The sequence below is a fragment of the Herpailurus yagouaroundi genome, unplaced genomic scaffold, assembly GCF_014898765.1.
Source record: "Herpailurus yagouaroundi ecotype Mexico unplaced genomic scaffold, PumYag 308, whole genome shotgun sequence".
NCBI classification, from domain to species: domain Eukaryota; kingdom Metazoa; phylum Chordata; class Mammalia; order Carnivora; family Felidae; genus Herpailurus; species Herpailurus yagouaroundi.
This window is the reverse complement of record NW_024412525.1, coordinates 5,350,635-5,373,860: the sequence shown is the minus strand read 5'-3', so window position 1 is coordinate 5,373,860 and position 23,226 is coordinate 5,350,635. Positions and strand designations below refer to the sequence as shown.

Genomic DNA, 23,226 nt, shown 5'->3' with positions numbered 1-23,226 from the left:
ATATATATATACATAAACAATGCACAGCAGGGCTTGAGTCAGTCAGAGAACTCTGGTTCCACTCCCAGCATGTGTCCCAAAGCCTTCAATTCCACCCAGTGTGTGATGACGATCAGAAAGAGATCTAATTTCTGTCCTCACCTACATCAGCATAGGAAAATTGCCTGTGGCCTCAAAGGCACTTTCCTTCACAAAGAACATGTTGCCACCACCGTGTGGAAAAACACCACACAATGGGTAATATAACAATGTCTCTCATACAAACACACACGTATAGATCAACCAACACCTGACAGCAGTATTAGCTTCACCACTAATTATGCATAAGCCCAGACAGACTCTGGAAAAGAACAAAAGACATAATCTTTGGTGATGCCCCAAAATAAAACTCCAGCTAGTCTCACAGGTAGAAGTTCCAAGGGGGACAGAGAAGTGCTTAAAATTTCACCTCAGTATTATACGTCCTGACAAAATGATATTCTAATACCTCCTGGTGTTTAAAATCTGATTCTCAAAGCATTCAGCTTATGGATCTACACACAATAAGATATGAGGATGGTTCATCCTCTTTCGTACCTGGAGAAATTAAGGCCCAGAAATGTTTAACAACTTTGTGTTGCAAAATAAAAATCAAACCACAATCTGAAGGTAGCCGGGAAAATTTCACTAACACAGGCAACATGCACACACAAGCACAGGCACACACGCATATACACACTCTCAGGGAACACTTCGTGATATAAAGAGACAACTTCTGAAACTCACTGAGCCCGGAACTGGAAGATTCCACTGACTGCTTGCAAAAAAATGCTATTGCCAGAGCAAATTGGCCAGCATCAGTAAAGAAGGAGGGAACTCTCACCGGGAAAAGTCCTTGGAATCGTTCTGCCAGCCATTCACTCTCATCCCAGAAAATCACAAGATCAGAGAACAAAACTTAGCATCTGGCCAATCCACCCCCATTAGCCTAAACTCGATCCAGGACAGCGAGCTCAGCACAAAGACCATCCTGTTTCAGGCCCTTCCCCGAGCCGGCCATCCTAAGTTTTCAGAGAAGGAAAGCAGGGAGACTCCAATACAACCAGGTTAGAAGGGTGAAGATGCCAGCACACAGGGTCCTCTACAATTACATCTCAGTATACTGCTCCAGACATAGCCCTCACTAATGAATTCAATGCACCTACCGCCCAAGCCATGCCATTTATTCATCCTGACTCAAAGATCTGCTGCACATTCCTATTCTTACTCCAGGAGCTCCGATTATTAAGTCTTCAAGTCTTGGTTATCTCAAGACCTCAAGTACTTCCTCTTGCAAGGGACTTTTCCAGATCACCCAAGCCCAATACCATCTCCTGCCAGCTGTCTGGAATCAGCAGATGCTTCTTATATTTGAACATATATCTCCTTTCTACTTTAGGGTGGAGACAGGGTCTCCTGAACCTCCCCATTGCTCTAGAAGATGGCACAGTACTCTACACACACACAGCGGGTGCTCAACAAATATTGGGTGAGAATGATGACAACGACAGGACTTTCTCCAGAGGTTCATCTGCCACTGAAGGGCAGAGCTAGGTGTGAAGTTACATACATGGGACTGGGTGGGCCCAACAGAAACAGCCCAAAAGGAAGTCCACATGACAGACAATAGCTCACACAGCCTTCCTCCAACTTTGGATGCCAGGGGACTTTCCTCGCTCTGGGACTGAGTGGGAAATCTTCCTTCCTACCCCTGAGCCGCTGATCCCAGGCTGTTTATCTCGTTAACTCTGTTTATTGTGATCCCGGTAAGAGGTTCCGAAGCCCTCCAAGCCCCTCTCTAATTAAATTCATTAGAACAGATTGGGGCTTTCTTTCTGCATCTCAGAAAAATTAACAACACGATTAGCATCATAATGACGGGAAGAGGGGCTGCCAGGGAGGCCTTTCAGGAGGGGCTGGCCCAGCCTGGGAGTGTGGAGGAGCAGGTGAAGGAGGAGAAGACAGATGCTCAGGCACCTGCTTCCCAGAGAAGGGAGCTGCAGGAGCGAGGAGGGGCTGACAACAGCCTAAGGGGATGAGCCCACCACACCCCAGGCCCTCTAACTTTTTCAAGGCATGACAGTTGGGAGAAGAAGGGCAGGGCAAGAAATTAATCACTGACATAAATTCCAGAGACATGAGCTTCCGGGACAAGAGACTTCGAGCAATCTTCTAGTTTTCCAGAGAGAGAGAAACACACGTAAGCTCTGCTAATGATGGGGCCGGAAGTAAAACATAAGCCCCTCACTCTTTTCATGATGCTGTTCTTTTCCTATGAGATTTTACTGCAAGGACCTGGAGAGAAGAGGCCAGATGAGGCAGGTCACTTCTTTCCCAGAGAACCTGAACCCATCAAGTTTTCGTTTATACAGGCTGGTGGGTTCCCTCATCTAGAAAACTCTCCTCTTCTACCAATTCTTTAAGGTTCAAGCTAGTAGTTGACGAGTGTTTGTTACCAGCCAGGTACTCTGCTGGGGCCTTCACTGCCTTATCATATTTAATCCTCGTAACAGCTCTGCAAGGTTCATATTGATATCCCCAGGATCCAGATGGGGAAACGGCAGCTCCTCACCCAGTAAATGGAAGAGACAAGGTTTGGACGTAAGTCTGTCTGACCTCAAAGGCTGATAGTTTCTACTATGCTGATCACCTCCCGGGCTCCAACAGCCAGACTGAGGGATCACTCCTTCCTCTGAAGTTTTACCATCCAGAGTCTGAAGACTTCAATATATACTGTCTTGCCTTATTCCTAAGAGTTGTCATCTGTTTCCATTTATGGCATCTGCTTTCCCTATTTGAAAGCAGAAACCGTGTTTCTGTATCCTTCAGAAGGACACGGTAGGTACCCAAATGTGCACGCTAACTGAGCCTTTCTAACAGATTTCCTAGAGAGCCTTGGGCAAGTGGAATAAAACACCCCAGTTTTTATTTTTCCGCAGGGGTAGGGGGAGCTTAGCATAATACATAGGAGAGGTGCATGGGCTTTGATGTCAAACAAATATAGGTTTAAATTCTAGCTCTGCAATTTCCCTGCTCTACAATCTTAAATAACAACATTTCGGAGTCTGCTTTCTTATCTATAAAACCAGGATCCTAATGATACTTCTTTTAGTAGGTAAACCCTTATGAAGATTAAATAAAAATGATGCTATAATGCACATAATAGAGTGCCTAGCACATAGCAAGCAATCTCTAACGATGGCTATTATATTATGACACTTGTATTTTTCTTGGCTTGCCTCAAGACCTAAGGAAAGGAGGGTGGCTCAAGAGTTCTTGAGTTGGCTAGCACAATCTGACTGGCGCCCCAAGTCAGCAAAGCTTTAGAAGTGCCTAGTCAAGTGCGCAGCACAGCCATTAGCTCCCAAAGGCCACCCGACACCACCCCCCACCACTGCAGTCCCAAGGACCAGGCCATATGCATCCAACATCTGTCCTTGCAGCTAGGTGCAGGCTCTAGCTGGGTATTTTGAGTACATGCTCAAAAGTTTGATATCAAGATGCTCTGGCCAAAGTAAAGGTACAATCACTCAGCTCTTACTGCCCACCGTGACCCCTCAGCCATGCTCCTACAATGCTAGGAACTCATCCAACCTCTGTTACGGCATTTCTTGTACTGAATTTTTATTTGTTTTCATTTCTGTCTCTCCAACTCAACCTATACACCCAACACCTAGCACAGTTCCTGGGATATATTCAAAGACTCAGGACACACTAATGAAATGAACTAGATTAGGTGTGTGGGAAAGAAGGATGCTCCTCAGACAGATAAGGCTGAGGGTCTCTATCCTTACATTCCTTCCCAGTTCAACTATGATGTTCATGGTGACCTGTGCTCAAGAGTATCACTTCAACCCCCCCCCCCCCCCCCGGACTTCTCTGGTGACTCCTAACTGACTCTGACCTCCCCAGAACTCCAAAAACCTTCCCCACATATGAGAGCTTGCAGTATTTCTACTTCTCTTATTTCCGACCATGCACTTTAACACGTACTTGCTATTTCCTCATCAGATAGGAGCTCCCAGAGAGCAGACACTGGGCCTCTTTTCCTCTGACTCCCTCTAAACATTCTAAGCATACCCAGACCACCCTTTGCCCCTAAGACACAAGGGCTTAGGAGATGGACATGGGAGAGCTGAGTAGCCTTGATCTTGTCCCAGAGTGCCTTCTGGGTGCCCCTCATCAGGCTAAAGCAGAACCTAGTGAAGTTCGGCTGCACAAGGAACATCTCTCTTCCCCCGAATGCCAGGGATCTGCTAACATCTTTCATCTCACCTCCTCCTCCACCCTTTTCTCCTCACAGTCGACTTCAGGGCCAGCCCTGACCTACCGTTCCGGGTAATATCATCCAGCCCTCCTCATGGTTCTGGAGGAGAGGAAGCCGATGCCACTGGAGTGAAAGATCCGCTGTCCAACATCCTTGTCCAGATGTTCCCGCTCAAGCTTATCTATGGTATTTGTCTGCTTGCTTGCCTCTCTTTCCATGACACTGAGAGCTCTGGGAGATCAGACCCTGTCTCACTCTTCATCTCTACAACCCCGCCCAGAGCACAGTAGCACCCTGCAAGGGTTCATTAGTATTTGCTAAATAAATAAGTACACAGTCGACCTTACTTTCCTCTCACTTCCCTCTCCTCACAGCCTCCAGGCCAAACCAACTGAGCACTGAACTCTGCCTTCTCCCCTTCTGGTTTCCTAAGGATTTTTCCCCCGAAAGACTAAGTGATGATCCTCACATCCCAGTTCTTGGATGGTCTTGGAGCAAAGTGGTGGGAAGGGAACAAGTCACAACAACGACAGCGTAACGGGGGCTTGGAATTCTGCCCCTCAGTCACTGCAGGACACAGGACCCTCTTCTGCCCCTCCCCCCTCAGATATCCAAGCCGGAAGTCCCCTACCCCGGATATCAGCCACTGGCTCAATGTGCCCCTGAAAGCAGCAGCCCCGGAAGCCAATCTGCTTCAGCCCACAGGGAGCTAGCTACGTCTTGCTCCAGCTCTCCGGGAGCCGGCTCCTCTTTCCACGTGCCTTAGTGTATCTCTGTGCGGCGCCAAACAAGGATGAGGGGTGAGATTCGTCGTCGCACAAAACTAGAAAGTATGTACATTGTTATCAGAATCCCCATCCCCACCCCCCCCACGCCCCCACTTAACCTGAGCCCCAATCAAGCATTTCAACGTCAGAACCTGAATCCAATCAGCTCTCCACAACAGCTCCAGGTGATGCCTCCTCCCCCCCCCCACCTGAAAATGCCTAGGAAAGCTTCCTGCCCCGCCCCCTATGACGGGAGGGGGCACAGAAAGGTGACGAAGTGGAGGACAGCCATCCCCTAGCTGTATGCACCCCCTCCCTTGCCGGGCAGTGCCTCAGTCCCATACAGAGTTGTTGCTCATGAGCTGAAGTCCAAGCACTTGGTTTTCTAACGTGAGGGATCCTTATGGCGACGGGACAGAACCCAACAGCAATGCGCTCTCAACCTCCAGTTTAAGCCTTGGGGATTTAGCTGATGTCCCCAAGACAGGAACCAAGACAGGAATTGGGCTGTCATTCCCTGTTTCAGGGGGGCAACCACAATTTGTAGAGTTAAATGTGAACGAGTGTCTTTCCTTATTTGTGTTATTCTCATTCTTTCTCTGTATCTACACACACACACACGCACGCACGCACGCACACACATATTTCCAGCTGAATCCAAAGAGGGAGATATCAATCCCTCAGGAGTGCCAACTCAAAAAAGAAAGAAAGAAAGAAAGAAAGAAAGAAAGAAAGAAAGCAAGCAAGCAAAGCAATCAGTTTCCCAACACACACACAAAGAAGTGTCAACTCAGTCAAAACAAAAGGTTAGAATGACACTCCCCGCCCCCCCTCCGATTTCCTTCAATTCTTCCTGCAGTGCAATCCCACCAGATCGAATCATCCCCAAACCAGAGGGGAGGATGGGTCTCTGCTTTCCTTCTTCTCCCTGCCCCTGACTCCCACAGCTGGTATGGCCCCTATGCCCAGGGGCTTCCACTCTCCATACATTATCCCTGGGCTTCTCCTTATGTCTCAAGTTCAGTGGCTTCTGAACCTGCCCGTCTCTAGCCCCAAACAAACAATTCAACTCCTGCCCAACCTGTCTCAAAAGCCTGTCTGCCCTTGCTGGAGATTTGCTTGGGCCCCAGCAGGGCTCACCACAGTTCCAAGGGTAGATAAGACATTCCAGGGCCTCATCCCAGGGAAACAGACGGGCTGGAAAGGGGCACTTGTCATCCATTCCTCTAGACCGAGGGAGGAGGCATCTCTGTCCAACACACACACACACACACACACACACACACACACAGCACAGTGCCAAATGCCAAGGAAGGAATCAGGAGCAGAACCTGGCTCAGGGCAGGAGAGGGGCTGCCATGGGGACCAGAGTCTAGGTGATTCAGCACTCCGCCCTCTCTCAGCCCAGCCCATGGGCCACACTCATGACAGCTCCTGATGCCAAAGTGCTGACTTGGAGGCTGAGGAAGAATTCTTTCTAAGATCCAAAATTCTGCAATGCTCCAGTGTGGCTCCTCATCCAGGCCTTTCCATCCCAGGGCTCAGAACAAGACTTGGAAGAGGCCCTCAGCCATTCCCTTGGACCCTGCCTCTTGCCCAACCTAGATTCCCTATGCTTAGCACTCCCCCCACCCCCCCAGTCCATCTAGGAAACAAACCTGAACAGCCAGGGGAAGAGGGTGGCTGAGGAGGAACACAAGAGGCCTACGAACCCTCAGCATCCTTCACCCCCAAGCCATGAATTGAGTCAAACATGCAGAAAGGGGTTATAAGAGGATTCTGCAACAGAGACTACATCGGGCCTTCAGAGCCCTAGGCCTCCCCAAGCAGGAAGGAGGGCCCCAAGGCAGGTGATGGGGGCTCAGTACAAGCTGTGGGGCTACATACAGCACCAGGAAAGGCAAGAAAGAAAGGTGATGGGTCAGGCCAGCTAACAGCCAAGGGGGGAAGCTGGGGTTCTTGAGAGGGACTATGTATGGTGCAGGAGGAAACCAAGAGGCAGCTGGGAAAGGGCTGGGACAGGGTGTGCAGGGGGACCTGGGGAAGATAGAAACTGAGGGAGCAGATGGAGAGACAGGAACCCGGAGTGATGCGGGTACGAGGTGGGAACGAAGACAGGGGAGGCCAAGGAGAGGGGCTGATGCGAGGGGTAGGAAAGATGGACCCGGGATGGGGTCATACCAAGTGGGGTGTGGAGGTAAACAGGTATAAGGGCAGGGCAGTGGATGAGGCAGGGACGGAAGGGAAGGGGAAAGAGGTCGAGGATGCAGAAAGGGGGAGGGGAGGCGGCCAATGAGACAGAAAGGCTGTTGGGGTGGGCAGGGGGGTGGGAGCTGAACGGGGGTGGGTGCAGATATCCACAGAACAGGATGGATTCAGGGCAGGTGACGGTGTGGGGACGAGAAAGGACGGGGATGTGAGCAGAGGGGGATGGGGACAGGTCGGGGGATGGAGACGGACAGAGGAGGGCGGGAACGAGGGGGTGTCGCTAGCTGGGTTTCCATGACCCCCGTTCTACCCCACCCCCATCTCTCCTGTATCCGCGCTCGCCTACCTCCGAGGGCTCGGGTGCCGGCCCCGGGCGCAGTCGGTGCTGTCCGCCGCCGGCGCCGCCACTTCCCCCGCGTCCCCTGCAGCGCCTCTCGCCGCCAGCCGCCGCATTAGGGCAGAGACCAGCCCGTGCGCGTCCCCGGACGGCCGGCGCGCCCCCGACACCCTGCGTGCGCGCCCTCGCGCCCCTCCCTTCGCGCGCCGAGCGGGGACCTGGACGGAGGAGGAGGCAAGATGCTCGGGGCCCCGCCTGGAGCGTCGCGGAGCGATTCGCAGGGCCCGTGCCGGTAAAAAAAAAAAAAAAAAAAAAAAAATGCCCACTGGCATTGAAAATGATCATAATTGAAGCCCCCACGGTATCACGTTTTGTCCTGTATATGCCCCCTCCACCATCGGGCTGTGACCTCTTGGAGGCGGAAATGGGCCTGAGAGCCTGTGTTCCCAGGGAGACTTGCTTGTGGTAGCCTCTCCAGGGACGTTAGTTGAGAGAAGGATTGTTGAATCCCGAATTGAGGACGTGAGAAAGTTGTGACTCCTTCCGGAGGTTGCGTGGTCGTTTAAAAATAGGAGATTGTGTCCTGCCCTCTGGGGGCTCAGGCCCTGTCCCAGTCTTGAGATAGGGTGGAAGAAGTCCGATGACTGGAAGGCCCAAGATCTCAGTGTTCGTCCCGGTGCCGCGACTAATTCTCTCACAATGGCAGGGCACTTCCTCACTGTCCTCCACCGAACAATGAAAAGTTGATTGGATGATCCCTTCGGGTCCTTTCTGGGGCCGACAGGGAGAATGTGTCGGACACAGGCGGAGACGTGAGCACAGCTATTACCTGAAACAGTGGACAGATCTGAACTGAGGAATCATAAAACCTTAGTTTTGGTAGCTTCCAGTCCCGTCCCCCAACCTGAACCACAGTTCCCTCCACACACACCCTCTGAGGTCTCATTCGAGGCCACATGCAACTGCCTTTTCTGCTCCCACGGCTCCTGCCCTGTCACTCACTACCTTCACTGCACTGTCCCCACCTACCTGCCTGTCTCCTCTCCAGCTTGTGGGAGGTGGGAGAGCAGGAATTCATCCTGTTCCCCATGCTTTCCCAGCCCTAGCACAGAGTAGGTGCTCCATAAATGCTTGCAGAAAGGATGAGTGACCACTAATGGTAGATGGAATCCTCCAGGTAACTGACAAAATGTTGAACTCTTCAGTTGGCTGCTTTGAGATCTGCAACCAGAGCTATTGGGTAAAGACAATGGGAAACGGAGGAAGGTCCAAATGGCAGGGCCTCAAAGCGTAGCTGCCCATGGGCATCAGGGACCCTGGGCAAACGTTTCTGCAGGGCCCCTGTGTATACACACAATTTGATTTCACTCAAAATTGTTTCTCAGGACTCTCCTGGCAGACTGGCCTCATGTAATCCTGTGAATGAAGTAGTCTACCTCCTGGATCTGGGCCTGACCACAAGGCCCTGGGATGACCTGGGGCAGCCAGAGCTTCTGGGGGGCTGGCCAACCTGGGGCTTCTGGTCAACCCCTGTGTGGAGAGGGAGACAATGTACAGGGTTGGAAAACTCTCCGAAGGGGAGAATCTGGAAACTGAGGCGCCCCATGCAGATGACACTACTGACCCCAGTTGGTCCCAGGCACTGGAGGGACACTTAGGAAACTTGGAGGAAGGTGCTTCAAAGCACCAGGGCCCCTCAGGCCTGCACCTAGGACAAGATCCCCCCTTACCTTCCCTACTGGAAGTGTCCACATGGCTGGCTCAGTGGGAGAAAGAAGATAATTTTCCTTTTCTAAGCACTCAATTTCTTGTATATATCAGTCACTTGCTTTTTACAGTGCTAGCAGGTAGATATTTTATAGGCCGTACTGCATAGTGGCTGTGGGATCAGCTCTAGAGGTAGCTGGCTAGCCACCTCCACCACATCAGATCTGGGTCAACTTGGGCAATTTGCTGATTTTCCTTTTATTTCTTTAAAAAATATAATTAAAGTTGGGCGCCTGGGTGGCTCAGTCGGTTGAGCGCCTGACTTCAGCTCAGGTCATGATCTCGCGGTCCGTGAGTTCGAGCCCTGCGTCGGGCTCTGTGTGCTGACAGCTCGGAGCCTGGAGCCTGTTTCAGCTTCTGTGTCTCCCTCTTTCTCTGCCCCTCCCCCGCGCATGCTCTGTCTCTCTCTCACTGTCTCACAAATAAATAAACGTAAAAAAAATTTTTTTATAAAAAAAATATATATATATAATTAAAGCTATACAAGCATGTAGCTGAATCAGAGTCGAATTATTCTATGAGATTTCTTTCTTTCTTTCTTTCTTTTTTAACTAGGCAAAGAACTTTATTAGTGTTGTTTCAAACTTTATTCCCGGGCTTCTTCAGCTTAATTAGCTGCGAAGAATGAATTGTATATAAGCAAAAACTGAAAAGAGCTGCAGTGTCCAAGGGTCTTGGGCTTCAAAAATATTAGAGATCCAGATTTTATCAGATCCATGAGCAAAATTTGTAAAAAGCAGCCATCATATACAATAGCAGCTCCCAGTAACTTCTCCACGTTTTATCTTCTTCAGAAGTTGACTCCATTCAGTGTGCTTCATTCTTGGAAGCTTCATCCAAATTCTCCACGAGATCTGGACCTTCATCATCATCATCCTCTCCAGTAGCAAGTGGTGCCTTTCCATCCACAGATTGTTTGGGCAGAGCTTCAGCCCAAAGATACTTAAAGCCTCATTTGAGATAGTGGGGAGCATTTCTGTCAGCTGCTTTGTCTCAGCATGGCCTGTGATGGTGAAAGTATTTGCTGCCAGGGAGGCCTGCACTTTAGGGTTGTTAAAGTGGATCACTAGTCCTTGGTTTGAGAACCAACTCAAACCAAGAACTTGTGGCTCAGTCAGTTAAGCATCTGACTCTTGATTTTCAGCTCAAGTCATGATTCAGGGTTTGTGAGTTCGAGCCCCACGTCAGGCTCTGCAACAGTGCAGAGCCTGTTTGGGATTCTCTCTCTCCCTCTCTCTCTGCCCCTCCCCTGCTCACGCTTTCTCTTTCTCTCTCTCTCTCAAAATAAATAAACATTTTTTAAAAATCATTTAAAAAGGTGTTCATTATGACTACTCAAATCCTATTCACAAGTGACCTTTTCATTTCCTGCAAACTTTTTATGTTTTCTGGACTTAAGAATTATCGTGTTTTGTTTACTTGTCTTACATACAGCAGTTACAATTCAACACTAAATTCTCCATCAATTGTCTATATCCATATGTTCAGAACTTTCAGAGAGTCTATAAATTTTATCTACTTGAAGATTCTCTCTAGAGCCTTCTGACAAGTTCCAGTCTCTCTTTCTCTATTCCCACTACACAGCTATTGATATCGTCAAGCCTCAATTTCTTCATCTGTAAAACAGGGATAATTATATTACCTCATAGAGGTGTTGTGAGGATAAGCAAAACAGTTCATGTAGCACAGTGTTTGTCGTATAATAAACACTTAATAGGGGCGCCTGGGTGGCGCAGTCGGTTAAGCGTCCGACTTCAGCCAGGTCACGATCTCGTGGTCCGTGAGTTCGAGCCCCGCATCAGGCTCTGGGCTGATGGCTCAGAGCCTGGAGCCTGTTTCCGATTCTGTGTCTCCCTCTCTCTCTCTGCCCCTCCCCCGTTCATGCTCTGTCTCTCTCTGTCCCCAAAATAAATAAACGTTGAAAAAAAAATTTAAAAAAATAAATAAATAAACACTTAATAAATATTGCCTTATTATGATTCGAGAGGAGAAAACCAAAGCTCCAAGTAACCTGCCCAAGTAACGGTTCAAAGCCCAGATGTGTCTGAAAACTCCTACTTAAAACTGTTTTGCTATTTTAGGGCAGGGCCTAAAAATCTTAGACTTACAAAGTTAGAATCTTCCAGTATGGTCAGTTGAAGAAACATAGGATTTTCCAAGAAGGTCCTGGCCGACCAGCAGGGTGAACATGGTCAGATCACCTAACCCCTCTAAGACACATTTCCTCCTATGGAAAGTGGGGATAAAGTGAGCGCCAAGGAGATAAGGCACTTTGTAAACTAAATGCTCTGCACAAATGTTAGTTACTGCCCAGCTTTCTCTTCCTTTGCTTCATTTTTTTAGCAGCTGAGAAAACCAAGTCCGTGCAAGAAGATCACGCAGATAGAAATCATGCAGTGATTCGGTGGTTGAGACGGAACTGGAGCTCATATCTCATGGCCTTAGTGTAAAGAAATTAAGTCCAGGCCTGATGGGCATCCAAGGCTGCCAGATGCCCAGACAGGATAGAAGCAGGTGTTTCCTTGGCCTCAGTGTCCCCAGCCACTGGCCTGTCCTGACCAGGGGAGGGACACCACCTGCTGGTGATGGACTCTGGGGACAGAGACAGGCCTGGATCTGGTGCAGGCTGTTCTACTAGTGTGTCAGGAACAAAGCTACTCAGTGCCAAGGGCAGACAGTGGTTGCTTTTTTCTTTCCAGACATTCATCTGGCCTTCCTGCTTCCTCTTCTTCCCTGGGTTTGTATTTTTGAGTTCTGGCTGAAACTCTAACGGGCATGGACTCTGTTGACCCTGGCCTTGAAACCCCACTCGCTGTGCCCTCTCTCATGGTGAATGGTAAGTCACCAATGACTTTCACATTCCCCAGCGTCTCATTGCTCCCAAGCAATGGCACAAGCCTTGCCTAACCCCAGACTCAGGCCAAGAGAAAGCCCCCACGCACTGAATCTCAGAAGCAGTGGACACTGGGCACGGGCAGGGATGATGAAAGACAAGGGACAGGACTGGGCTGCAGCAGTGTCTGTTATGCCCTCCAAGCCACCCTCCTGCACATGCTGCTTCATGCATTCTGGGTAGAGGTGCAAGAATGCAGCCTGCAGAAACACTAACACAAGTCACAAAGATGCATGTGCATCGGGAGGTTGTGCAGCCCACGCAGACGGCAATGATCCAGTATGCTGGTGCAATGGAGAAGTATGGAGCCATTTTTAAAAAGTAACACACACACACACACACACACACACACACACACACACCCTTTTAAAAGAACAGCTTAGTAACAACACGTAGGGTAGTACCCTTTTCTGGGGGTAAAAATAAAAGCAAATTGCTATAAGGGGTGGAAGAAGAGGAAAGAGGGAATGATGCCCTGGGCCGATTTAGGAGATGAGAACCTGGAGGAAACCAGGAGGGACCTAATTTTTGTTGAACCCTTTCATATACCAGCTCTCCTTTTACATCTGTCATATCACTTGGTCCTCACAAAAGCCCAATATGATTGGTGGTCATTGTCTCCAGTTTGCTGATAAAGAAATAGAGGCCCAGTGAGGTTAGTAAAATTTCAACATCACACAGATGAGATGTGGTAAAAGCTTAACCTTGCCCAAAGGGAAGTCTAGCTTAGCCATTTGGTTTCTGGGATGTCATCTCTGAACCCTTGGGATATGCTAATGAAAGTGTCTTTACCTGGGGGCCTAAGGCCACACTCAACAGTCTATGCTAACAATGTGATTTGTGGTGGGGGCTTTGGGCATGTATCAACTCAGCCTCCAGAGAGGCTAGAAACTAAGTGTAGCTACATGGGTGTAGCTTGGTTGGTCTTGGTAAAGACTCTGAACACTAAGGCTTGGGTGAGCTTCCTTGGCTGGCAACACTCTGTGCATATCGCCAGACATCTTTCCTGGAATGTACTGCTGTCTACACATCTCGGGGGGCAGACAACTGGAAACTCCGCAGTGGAGCCCTCCTGAATGCTGTCCTATGCACCTCTCCTCTGGGCTGACTTTAATCTGTATCCTTTTGCTGCAATAAAGCATAACTGTGGGGACTCTAGCTTCCAGTGAGTTCTGTATGTCCCACTAGATAATTATTGAACCTGAGCATGGTCTTGAAGATGCCCAAGCCTGCGATCACTGTCAGAAATGAGGGTGGTCTTGAGGGTTTCTCCTAACTTTGAAGACGGTAAGGGGTGTATTGGGATTTGCTCAAAGATCTCAGAGACTCCAGCATGTGGCCTCTTCCCAGTTCATTCTTCTCTTACACTGATCCACCGTGGACAAGTGCCGAAGGGAAGAAATTCTGGCACCGTGAGGAAGAACAAGAACAGAGCGATGGCCACACTCAGCGATAGCAAGGTGGTTGAATGAGGACATAGAAAAGCAAGCTGAGTAGCATGCTCAGAGGGAAAATAGAAGGAACATATTTTAGAAAGTCCCAGGAATCTCTGACCCTCACGACACAAGATGGCAAGAAAGCAAGTGCAGAGAAAGCTGAGGGGAGAAGCTACCAGAAACCCCAGTTTCTTATAGGTCCTCCAAGAAGCTAGGATCCCTGATAGACAAGACTCTTCCCTTGTCTCCTACCCAGCATCTCCTCCCTGCTCACTGTAGGCCAGGAGGGAAGATCACATTTCAATTTAGACACAGAATTAAGGGAAGGAGGGAAGGAACCAGGAGACTAGCTTTGATCCTTCTCCCTTTTGGCCACTCCACAGTGCTGGTGGTCCTCCACAGTGGCATGTACGGAGACCTCATGTTTCCACAATCCCTTTATTGCCCCCACATCCAGCACATTCTCAAGTACCTAGCCTTTTCTGCCCCCACCCAGTTCCAGGCTTGAGAGCATCCTTCCACTTACTTTCCCACTTCCTACTTTGGAATTAAAAAATAAAAAATAGGGGCACCTGGGTGGCTCAGTGGGTTAAGCATCCGACTCTTGATCTGGGCTCACTGTCATGAGATCCGGCCCTCCGTTAGGCTCTGGGCTGAGCATAGAGCTTGCTTGGGATTCTCTCTCTCTCTCTCTCTCTCTCTCTCTGTCTCCCTCTGCCCTCTCCCCCACTCTTGTTTCCTCTCTCTTTAAAAAAAAAATTAAATTAAATAAATAAAAATAATATCTCCCTTGGATTAGCTTCCTGCCCAATAGTGCCGAGGGCAGAACTGAGCCTCTGAGATCACTTGAGAAGACATACACACATTCAAGCTGTCGGCTCCCAGATGCAGAGCCCTGCCCAAGTACATGGAATTAGTCTCCTACCCCAGGCAGGGGAAAATCCATTCCCAGTAGACTGGCCAGTGAATGAGGAGGCAGGTGGGGAGGAGGAGAGGCCCTGGAACAGCAGGTAACCAGCCTGCGTTTAGGCACATCTTAGCCCTGTCCCTGCTCTGAGGGCAAGGCCGAGTGGAGCCACTCTGGTGCCTGCTTTTACACAGGGCATATTTCCCCCTGTACAGACTATCTGCAATGATCACTTGGGGCAAATTTCACCTGCATCAATGTATCAGGGAGGTAAGGATTTTTTGAAGCTATTCTCTTCTGCACCTGTCTACCAGTAATAGTAGGGAAAGCAGACATTTCTCTCTCCTACTTCCTGCCAGCCAACTGGCAAGAAGACAGCCTCAGGTTCACTCTTTCTCTCTCTAAATGTATGAAACCTCGGGTCGTTTTTTTAATGTTTATTTTTTTTTTCAGAGGGGGGAAGGGCAGAGAGGGGGGTGGTGGAGGATCTCAAGCGGGCTCCGTGCTGACAGCAGAAAGCCCGATACAAGGCTCAGACTCACAAACCATGAGATCATGACATGAGCAGAAGTCGGGCGCTTAACCAACTGAGCCACACAGGTTTTCCAGAGACCTTTAGGAACTAATCTTCGCGGCAGGTTGCTTCCTGATCTTGTCCCCAGACGGGAGAATGAACACAATCCCTCCCCAGCTGGGAATCTTGGCATTCAGAAAACCCCTGTCAAAAAAGCTTTTCCTTTTGCAATTGTCTTGCAAACTTATTTGTGTGAGGGTCTCCAGAGTGCCCAGGCACTGCTAACCCCAAAAGGTATCTGTGTCATCATGATCAAACGGGTATGATATTAAACAACTTCTCTTCCTGAACCCTCTCGCTCATTTTTGTGGTGTACTCCTATTTTAAGATCCAGCCTAAACGTCACTCCTCTGGGAAAAACCCCGTTCTTCCGCTGGACCCAGCCTCTCACCCGGGCAGCACTGAACGCACCCCCAAAAGTGCTCCTCCCCGGCACTTAACACGCAGTGTTTCCTTATAAGCGTACCTCCCCTGCTAGACTGGAAGTTTCCTCGGAGCAGGGAATCCTGTGTCCACAGAGCCTAGCACAGCACACTGCTCAGGGCTGAAACTCCGTAAATAGTTGTTTGAATGGGTGAATGAATGGACGAATCAAAGCAGAGCTGTTACGAACACAGATCGTACTGTTTAATGAGGGCAGCCACCAGCCACATGTGACCATTTAAATTTAAATGAACTAAAATTAAAAAACTGTTCAGTGTGTGTCATTCAGAGGACCTCCCTCAATGCGGTGCTGTGCTATTTGCTGGCCAAAGAATCACACAGATATTTATAGTGTAAGGCAGACGTGCGACGATCTAGCAACTATAAAGAACGCCCCCTTGAATAAATAGGGTCTGAATGAAATAGATTATGATTAGGTATTGTCAAATATATAAAAATTAAACCGACCAAAGGAAAAAATAGAGAGAGAGGTTTGGTGGTCCTTGCAGCCTGAAAATGAATGTGTTTCGTCACTTACATTTGAAATAGACGTTACTTTGCCTACGGGCTACGATTTTACTCTCCCGAGGGAACTACACCGCCAAGTGGTTAAGAGTGCCTCCTTCTGCACCGGACCAGACTCAGCAGGCTGGGGAAGGGCAGAGGAGGCTTTGCTTGCTCTTTGTAGCAAGCCAGGGGCCCTGTGCCCCAGACACCAGGCTCCTCTGTTTCTGCCCCATCCCCCACCCCGCCCCTCCCCCCCAGCACAATTCCCGCTGGCAGCCAGCGCCGGGAGCCAGGAGGTAGCAGCTGAGAACCTGGCCTGTGAGCCAGGCCACCCCCAATTAGTTTATCTTATTAATGCCAATTTATTAGCACAGAACCCCTGGGAGGTGAGCAGGAGGATGTTTTAAATAAGCATCTGCATTTCCTGTCTGCAAGCTTTACACCTGAGCTCAGTGCTAGACGGGTGGCCTCCCGCCTCCCTACTTCCTCCGGAAGGTGGACCCAGGAGAGTGGATCTGCCTGGACAGAGGGGATAGTGTGTGCTTCTAAACACAAGAAGATTTGTCACAGCTTCATAAGTGTTTGCGCAGGCGTCCTTTCAAGGGTTCTCTAAGAACTCATCTACAACAAAGAATTTGTCTGTTAAATAACAATGGCTTTATAAATACAATAGCCTTAATAATTAAATCTTATTCCTCAGGGCTCCAAAGGGACTAACTCCTTCGGTTCTTTAAGGGTTAGGAGCTGGGGAAAATGCTATCTTCCCGCTAGGGGTTTCCCGGCTTGGAAAGAGTCTTATCATTCAACCCCTCTTTGAAGCCGGGGCCCATATAAGCAGTACCACACCCTATCAGACACACGAGCGCGTTTTCAGTGAATTGATAAATGGTCATAATTTAACACTGTTCCAAGCACCTGAGAAATTTTCACGGGCCATGAGCTCTTTTGGCTTCAGAGAGACGAAGTGTCACGACCAGGTAGATCCTACCTGCAAAGGTGTGTGCTTGGTAGAGGAGAAGAGCCACCCCCTACCCCAACCTCCCTCCATAGTGTTTCCTCCCTTGCTAACACCCAGCTTTTAAAATTCCCGGAAGAAACACCCACCCCTCTCCTGGCTGCAGAGAGAACCTTCTCTTAAACAGGCCATTGTGTGCATATTTTTGTGGGCTGGGGGAGAACGAGTTGCTCTGAAGCCACAATGCGCTCGCTGGTAAATGTTTAATAATTGGTTCGCTGAGAAAAAAGAGAAGCCCTGATTTGTGGCGTTCTCCAACTCGGCCGTTGAACACGGGGGTGAGAAACGATGTGCAGTAGCTCACTATTACATAATATTTCCACGGGACCAATACAGTGGAGGCAAATGACCTCAAGATCACAGCACTAAAATGAGTTTTGAATTATTTTTTACCATTGCGTTTAATACCGTCGTTTAATCGTAAGCTTACATAATTTAATTTTGTCCTAATGGCTGTGTTTTACCACCAGCTTGCCGAGATCCTTAAAGACTCGGCAGTCGGCTCTCGTGAACCGCCCCGGGCTGGCCCCCCCCCCGGCCCCGCGGGCCCGGTACCGCCCGGAGGCCACTTAGCCACACTTCTGCGACCCCACTGTTGTCACTTCCCAGCTTAGAGTTTCTATTTTCTGGCTCCCACCGCAACCTCAGTGAGGTCAGCGTGTTATGCCTGTTTTATACGGTAGATACTGGAAATAACCGCGCGTACCCACCCCCGCCACCGTGATGATGGCAGCAATGACGAAGGCTCCTGCCTGTGTCCTCTGGAGGCCAGCTCTGGCTGACGGGAGCACCTCTCCCTGAGAGGCCTGCAGGTTATGGTGGCCAGCAGCTCATGCACGCTCCAAAGCCCGGCCCCTTCCTCAGGGAGGGCTCTGCTGTGGTGGGAGTTACACCCAGAGCATCTGTGGATGAGGCCAAGGTCGTCGCCTGAGACACAGCCTAGTCTGGCAACTTCCTCTTCAGCATGCTTCCCACATTACCTTCCTCCGAGAGCCCTCCCCCCACGCACACACGTCATAGGCATCTGAATTCCTGTCTCGGGCTCTGCTTCTAGGCCACTTGGCCAAAGACATGAAGCCTCAGAGGGACTTCCCTGATGTCCCACAGTGACCAAGGCAAAACGAACCCAAGACTCCTGATTCCTAACCAAGTGTTCCTACAGTCATCCCACAGCTGCTGCTTCTACTTTAGTTAAGACTCCTCAGCGACTATGGAAAGACTGACGCCCAAACACCCTAGTGTGGCATTCAGGGCCCTAGCACTTTGCCCCCTCCCCTTGTCTTCCAGCCTTGCCTCCTAGGATTCTCTCTGCTTATACCTGTGACTTCAACCACAGCCAACTGCCTTCTGTCCCTCAAACCTGCCCTGGGTTTCTTGTGTCTGAACTTTTGATTCTGTTGTTTCTTCTTCAAGACAAATAAAGGTACATGTTGTAAATGCCTACTGAATTCAGGGCATTGTACTCGAGAGCAGGAGTCTTCAAAATGGAGTATATCTGGGGTGCCTGGGTGGCTCAGTCAGTTAAGTGTCCAACTTCAGCTCAGGTCATCTCATGGTTTGTAGTTCGAGCCCTGCATCGGGCTCTGTGCTGATGGCTCATGCTGAGAGCTCAGAGCCTGGAGCCTGCTTCAGATTCTGTGTCTCCCGCTCTCTCTGCCTCTCCCCTACTCTCACTCTGTCTGTTTCTCTCAAAAATAAATGAACATTAAAAAATTTTAAAAACAAAACAAAACAGAGTATATCTACCCTTGTAGGTAGCAGAAGACTTCAAGAAGTATGTGCACAGGCCTAGTTTTAGGGGAACTGGTATCTAGGTCCTCAAATTCCATATTTGCACTTCCTTAAAATTGTCTAAGAAGGGGCCTGCCTTCAAAATAGTCCTCCTCCCACCTTGCAAAAGAAAGGAAAGTCTCCCTTTTACTATGGTGCATTGAAAGGGAGGTTTCAAAATATCAGTTTTGGGGAAGGCTCCCTTAGTGATAAGTCAAGGCACGATTACCCTTAGGGTGTTCTGGAGCAGTCAGAAACCATGGTAAGAACCCGCGGTCAGGCAAGGTTGGCCTGGGCTTTGGTGCCAGGCAAAAGGGTTGCAGCCTCAGTGGGTGCAGGAGGAAACAGGGCCGGTTGGCACTGAACACCCAGCTGCAGGGATTTGGGCTGGAGCTGCTCTGGGGTCAACTTTTCTCTACCTCCATGCTCTATAACATGGGGTCATCAGTACTGTGTGAAGGGTTCTAGAACATGGTATATCTCTAGGGATCATCGTTCTTTTGCTCGGATCTGATCAGGATAGACAAGGGATTCGGGAAGTTTAGTAACCTAGCGAGAAAGTAATTTTATGCATTTTCATATTAAAGTAATAAGAGCTAACACAGTAGTGCTTACTGGGTGCCTGTCCCTGGTCTAAGAACTTGATTTCTATTAAATGCATGGAATCATTACATCAAGGCTGTGAGGAAACCAAGGCTGAGAACCGAGCGAAGTACCTTGTCCAGGGTCCCAGCTGGCAAACCGAAGAGCCAGAAGCAAACCCCTGTGCTATGGCTCCAAAGCCTCTGCCTTTTTTATTTTTAAGCTTTTTTTTTTTTTTAATATTTATCTATTTTTGAGAGAGACAGAGACAGAGCACGAGTGGGAGTGAGACAGAGAGAGAGGGAGACAGAGAATTCGAAGCAGGCTCCAGGCTCCAAGCTGTCAGCTCAGAGCCTGATGCAGGGCCTGAACCTAGAAACCACAAGATCATGACCTGAGCCGAAGTCAGACTGAGCCACCCAGGTACCCTCTTTTTTATAAACTTTATTTATTTATTTATTTATTTATTTATTTATTTATTTAGAACGTGCAAGTGGGGGAGGGGCAGAGAAAGAGGGAGAGAGAGAGAATCCCAAGCAGGCTCCTTGCTGTCAGCGCTGACCCCGACAAGGGGCTCAAACTGTGAGATCGTGACTTGAGCCAAAATCAAGAGTCAGACGCTAAACCGACTAACCCACCCAAGCGCCCCCAGAGCCTGTGCCTTTAACCCAAACTAGAAGTTTTCAAGCAAATCCAGACTTGTTTTAAAGCAGAAAGCAAAAGCGGATGCTTAGTTCAGCTAAAACTTTAGGTTTTTAGCTTTTTGTGAGCTGCTTCTTTTCTTAAAGGTGGGGTGGTGCGTGGACGTGGTCACTTTGCTATGACCTAAGGGTGGTAGGCACAAAGGTTTTTTTCATCCTTCTGGTGTCCATTCTGCCGGGTGTGGAATAAGATGAGGGAACAAATGGAGGAGGGATTAAGGATGTCTTGAGGAAGAATAAGGCCAGACCCCAATCGTGAGAATGCCATCTGCATTTTGTGAAGTTAATTTCCCTCTGTTTTCTGGCTCATCAGAGACATTGAGGGCGGGGGGATCAAGCTGGGGCACCTGCTGCAGTCACCACCTGGGCTATCTCACCACCTGGGCTGTGGTTGTTCTGGAAAAACCCTCCACCAATGAGAGTGCTGTATCTGTGCTATGCAGGGATCCGCTGGGGCGACCACAGAAAGGGACAAAGGGACAGGAAAGCCCCTAGAATGATGGGGGAAGGGGCAGGGATCACAGTGAAAGTGGAGCCGGTGGTCAAGCCTGACTTGCTTTGGTGAAAAGGAGAGAAGTGGGTTATGTTTAATGTGAAGAGAAAAGAGCATTTCTCTATGCTGTGCCAATTAAAACCATGCTTGTAAAGAAATAGAGGCAGGGAACTCAGAAAAGTATGAGTGAATGCGTTCCTCCACATTCTATGTTTTTACTGTTTATTTGTTTATTTTGAGAGCATGTGCATGCATGCGGGGGAGGGGCAGAGAGAGAGAGAGAGGGGGAGACAGAGAATCCCAAGCAGGCTCCATGCTGTCAGCCCAGAGCCCAACATGGGGCTTGAACTCATGAGCTGTGAGATCATGACCTGAGCCAAAATCAAGAGCCCAAGAGCTGGATGCTTAACTGACTGAGCCACCCAGGAACCCCTACATTCTATTTAAGGCTATGTTTTAGAGAAGTTTTAGGTTCAAAATCAAGAGGAAAGTACAGAGATTTCCCATAACCCCCCTGTTCCACCCATGCACAGCCTCACCCGTTATCACCACCCCACCAGAGGGGTGCTTTTGTTATAAATGAGGAAACTACACTAAGTCTATAGACCCAGAGTCTACAGTTTACATTTCAGTTCCCTCATGGTGTTGTAGATTTGTATGGATTTGAACAAATGCATAATGATATGTGTCCATCACGACGGTATCTGGCAGAGTGTTTTCACCGTCCCCCAAATCCTCTGTGCTCCACCAATTTATCCCACTCCCGCTGCACCCCTTGGCAACCGCTGACCTTTTCACCATCTCCACAGTTTTGCCTTTTCCAGAATGTCATATAGTTGGAACCACACAGTACGTAGCCTTCTTAGCTTGGCTATCTCCACTCAGCAATTCACGTTTGAGTTTCCTCCATGCCTTTTCATGGCTTCCCAGCTCCTTTCTTTCTAGTGCTGAATAACATTCCATCGGGTGGCTGGACCACAGTTTGTCCGTTCACCTACAGAAGGCCATCTCGGTTCCTTCCAAGTTTTGGCAATTATGACTAAGTCTGCTACACACGTCTGCGTGGAAGTTTTTGTACGGGCGCATATTTCCGCTCCTTTGGGTAAATATCAAGAAGCACAGTTGCTGGATCATATGATAAGAGTAGGTTCAGTCTTCTAAGAAACCGCCACCGGTCTTCCAAAGTGGCTGCACCATTTTGCATTCCCACCAGCAGCGAGTGAGGGTCCCTCTTGTTCCACATCGTCCCCCACACCTGGCATTTAGTGGTTTGGTGACAGCATTCTGGATTTGGGTTACTCTAGTAGGGAGGGACTGATATCTCATGGTTGATTTAATTTGCATTTCCCCGATGACACATGATGTGGAGCATTCATTCTATGTTCCAAACTTTCTTCAAGTTGTTTCTTTGCTAACGACAAAATATTTCTTTTCTAAGGAAAATGGAGACTCGGGAAACATACGCAAAAATTGTTACTCCTGTCCAGCACTAGTGAGGACAGAACCCTCTGGAAATGTCCTTTCTGAAGCTTCTCAGACTGAGACTGTGCTTGCTCTTTGCTGTGCCTTTCTCCGGGACTGGGTCCCTCTCTGAACCCTCTGGCTAAAGTTTGGACCTTGTTGCCCACCTCTTGGCCTGGACTCTGCGTGCCCTCACCCTGGATTTCCCATTCCTGGGTTGCCCCCAGCTGCTGGGAGAATTGTTCCCTCCTGTCAGACCCTGACCTGACTCGGGCACTGACAGCTGGACAGAGGCTCAGGGTCACAGCCCAGCAGCTGCAACAAGGACTGTCTTGCTTTGCAGGTCAATGCAGTCCGACGGTCCCCCTTGGCCGCCGTTGTCAAAGTTGGTCATACCATATCCCAGATTATATCATGATGCTCTGGAAGGTTCCCCAGCCAAGCTGGGTCCAGTGCTCTGCAACAGGAGAAGTTCAAAGACTGCCTCACATAAAAATGCTGGTGCTCTCACATTTGTGTCTCCATGGTCATGCAGGGGCTCTTTATGGGGAGTTCTGGCTTCACCATGGCCATGAACTTCAAATCTCTGGAATTCCTGCTGGACAAAAAGGACTTGAAGAAATACAAGCGCACAATCTCTTGTCAGAAGCCCTAGGGAGAGTAAAAACCCTTAGACCAGATGTGTTTTAGAATTCAGAATTGTTTCAATTTGAGAAAGATAATTTGGTGCAGATACTGTATATAACAACCCCAGTGACGTCTGGGGCAGCATGCTGTAAGTCAAACCACGTCGATACTTCTGCAGTGAAGTGTATGAATAGTCACACTAAGTGAGATGAATTCATCGCCTTAGGACAGTTCAGGTCAGGTTTTGCTACCAAATGATTTCAGGTTAAATTAGGTGCTGCCACCATATAAATTATGGGAAAAAAATCATTTCATAAAGCTTTTTGAGTAAGTTAAAGATTTCCCATATATTCTTTATATATTTCATAAGCACCTTGAGAACAGGAATGGTGTCTTATCTTTTTATCCCTAATGCCTACCCCAGTTCCTGGCACACACTGGACACTTCACAAATGCTAAAGGAATAGGCAAAA

The 23,226-nt window shown here is 48.9% G+C and overlaps 1 protein-coding gene and 1 pseudogene across 17 annotated transcripts in view; both read right to left on the bottom strand.

Moving 5' to 3' along the window:
• Positions 1-7,719, bottom strand: part of NFASC (neurofascin) — a 181,612-nt gene extending 173,893 nt beyond the window's left edge. For 14 of the 17 annotated variants that reach the window (XM_040462109.1, XM_040462108.1, XM_040462113.1 and 11 more), the window contains exon 1: positions 7,607-7,719. In XM_040462109.1, coding sequence (XP_040318043.1) covers positions 7,607-7,713 — 107 coding nt within the window. In that variant the 5' untranslated portion in view covers positions 7,714-7,719. The remainder of the gene's footprint in view (positions 1-7,606) is intronic. The other 3 variants (XM_040462120.1, XM_040462102.1, XM_040462110.1) reach the window with 3 other exon arrangements.
• Positions 7,720-10,123: 2,404 nt separating this feature from the next.
• Positions 10,124-21,908, bottom strand: LOC121021629 (transcription factor BTF3-like; annotated as a pseudogene).
• Positions 21,909-23,226: the final 1,318 nt, after the last annotated feature.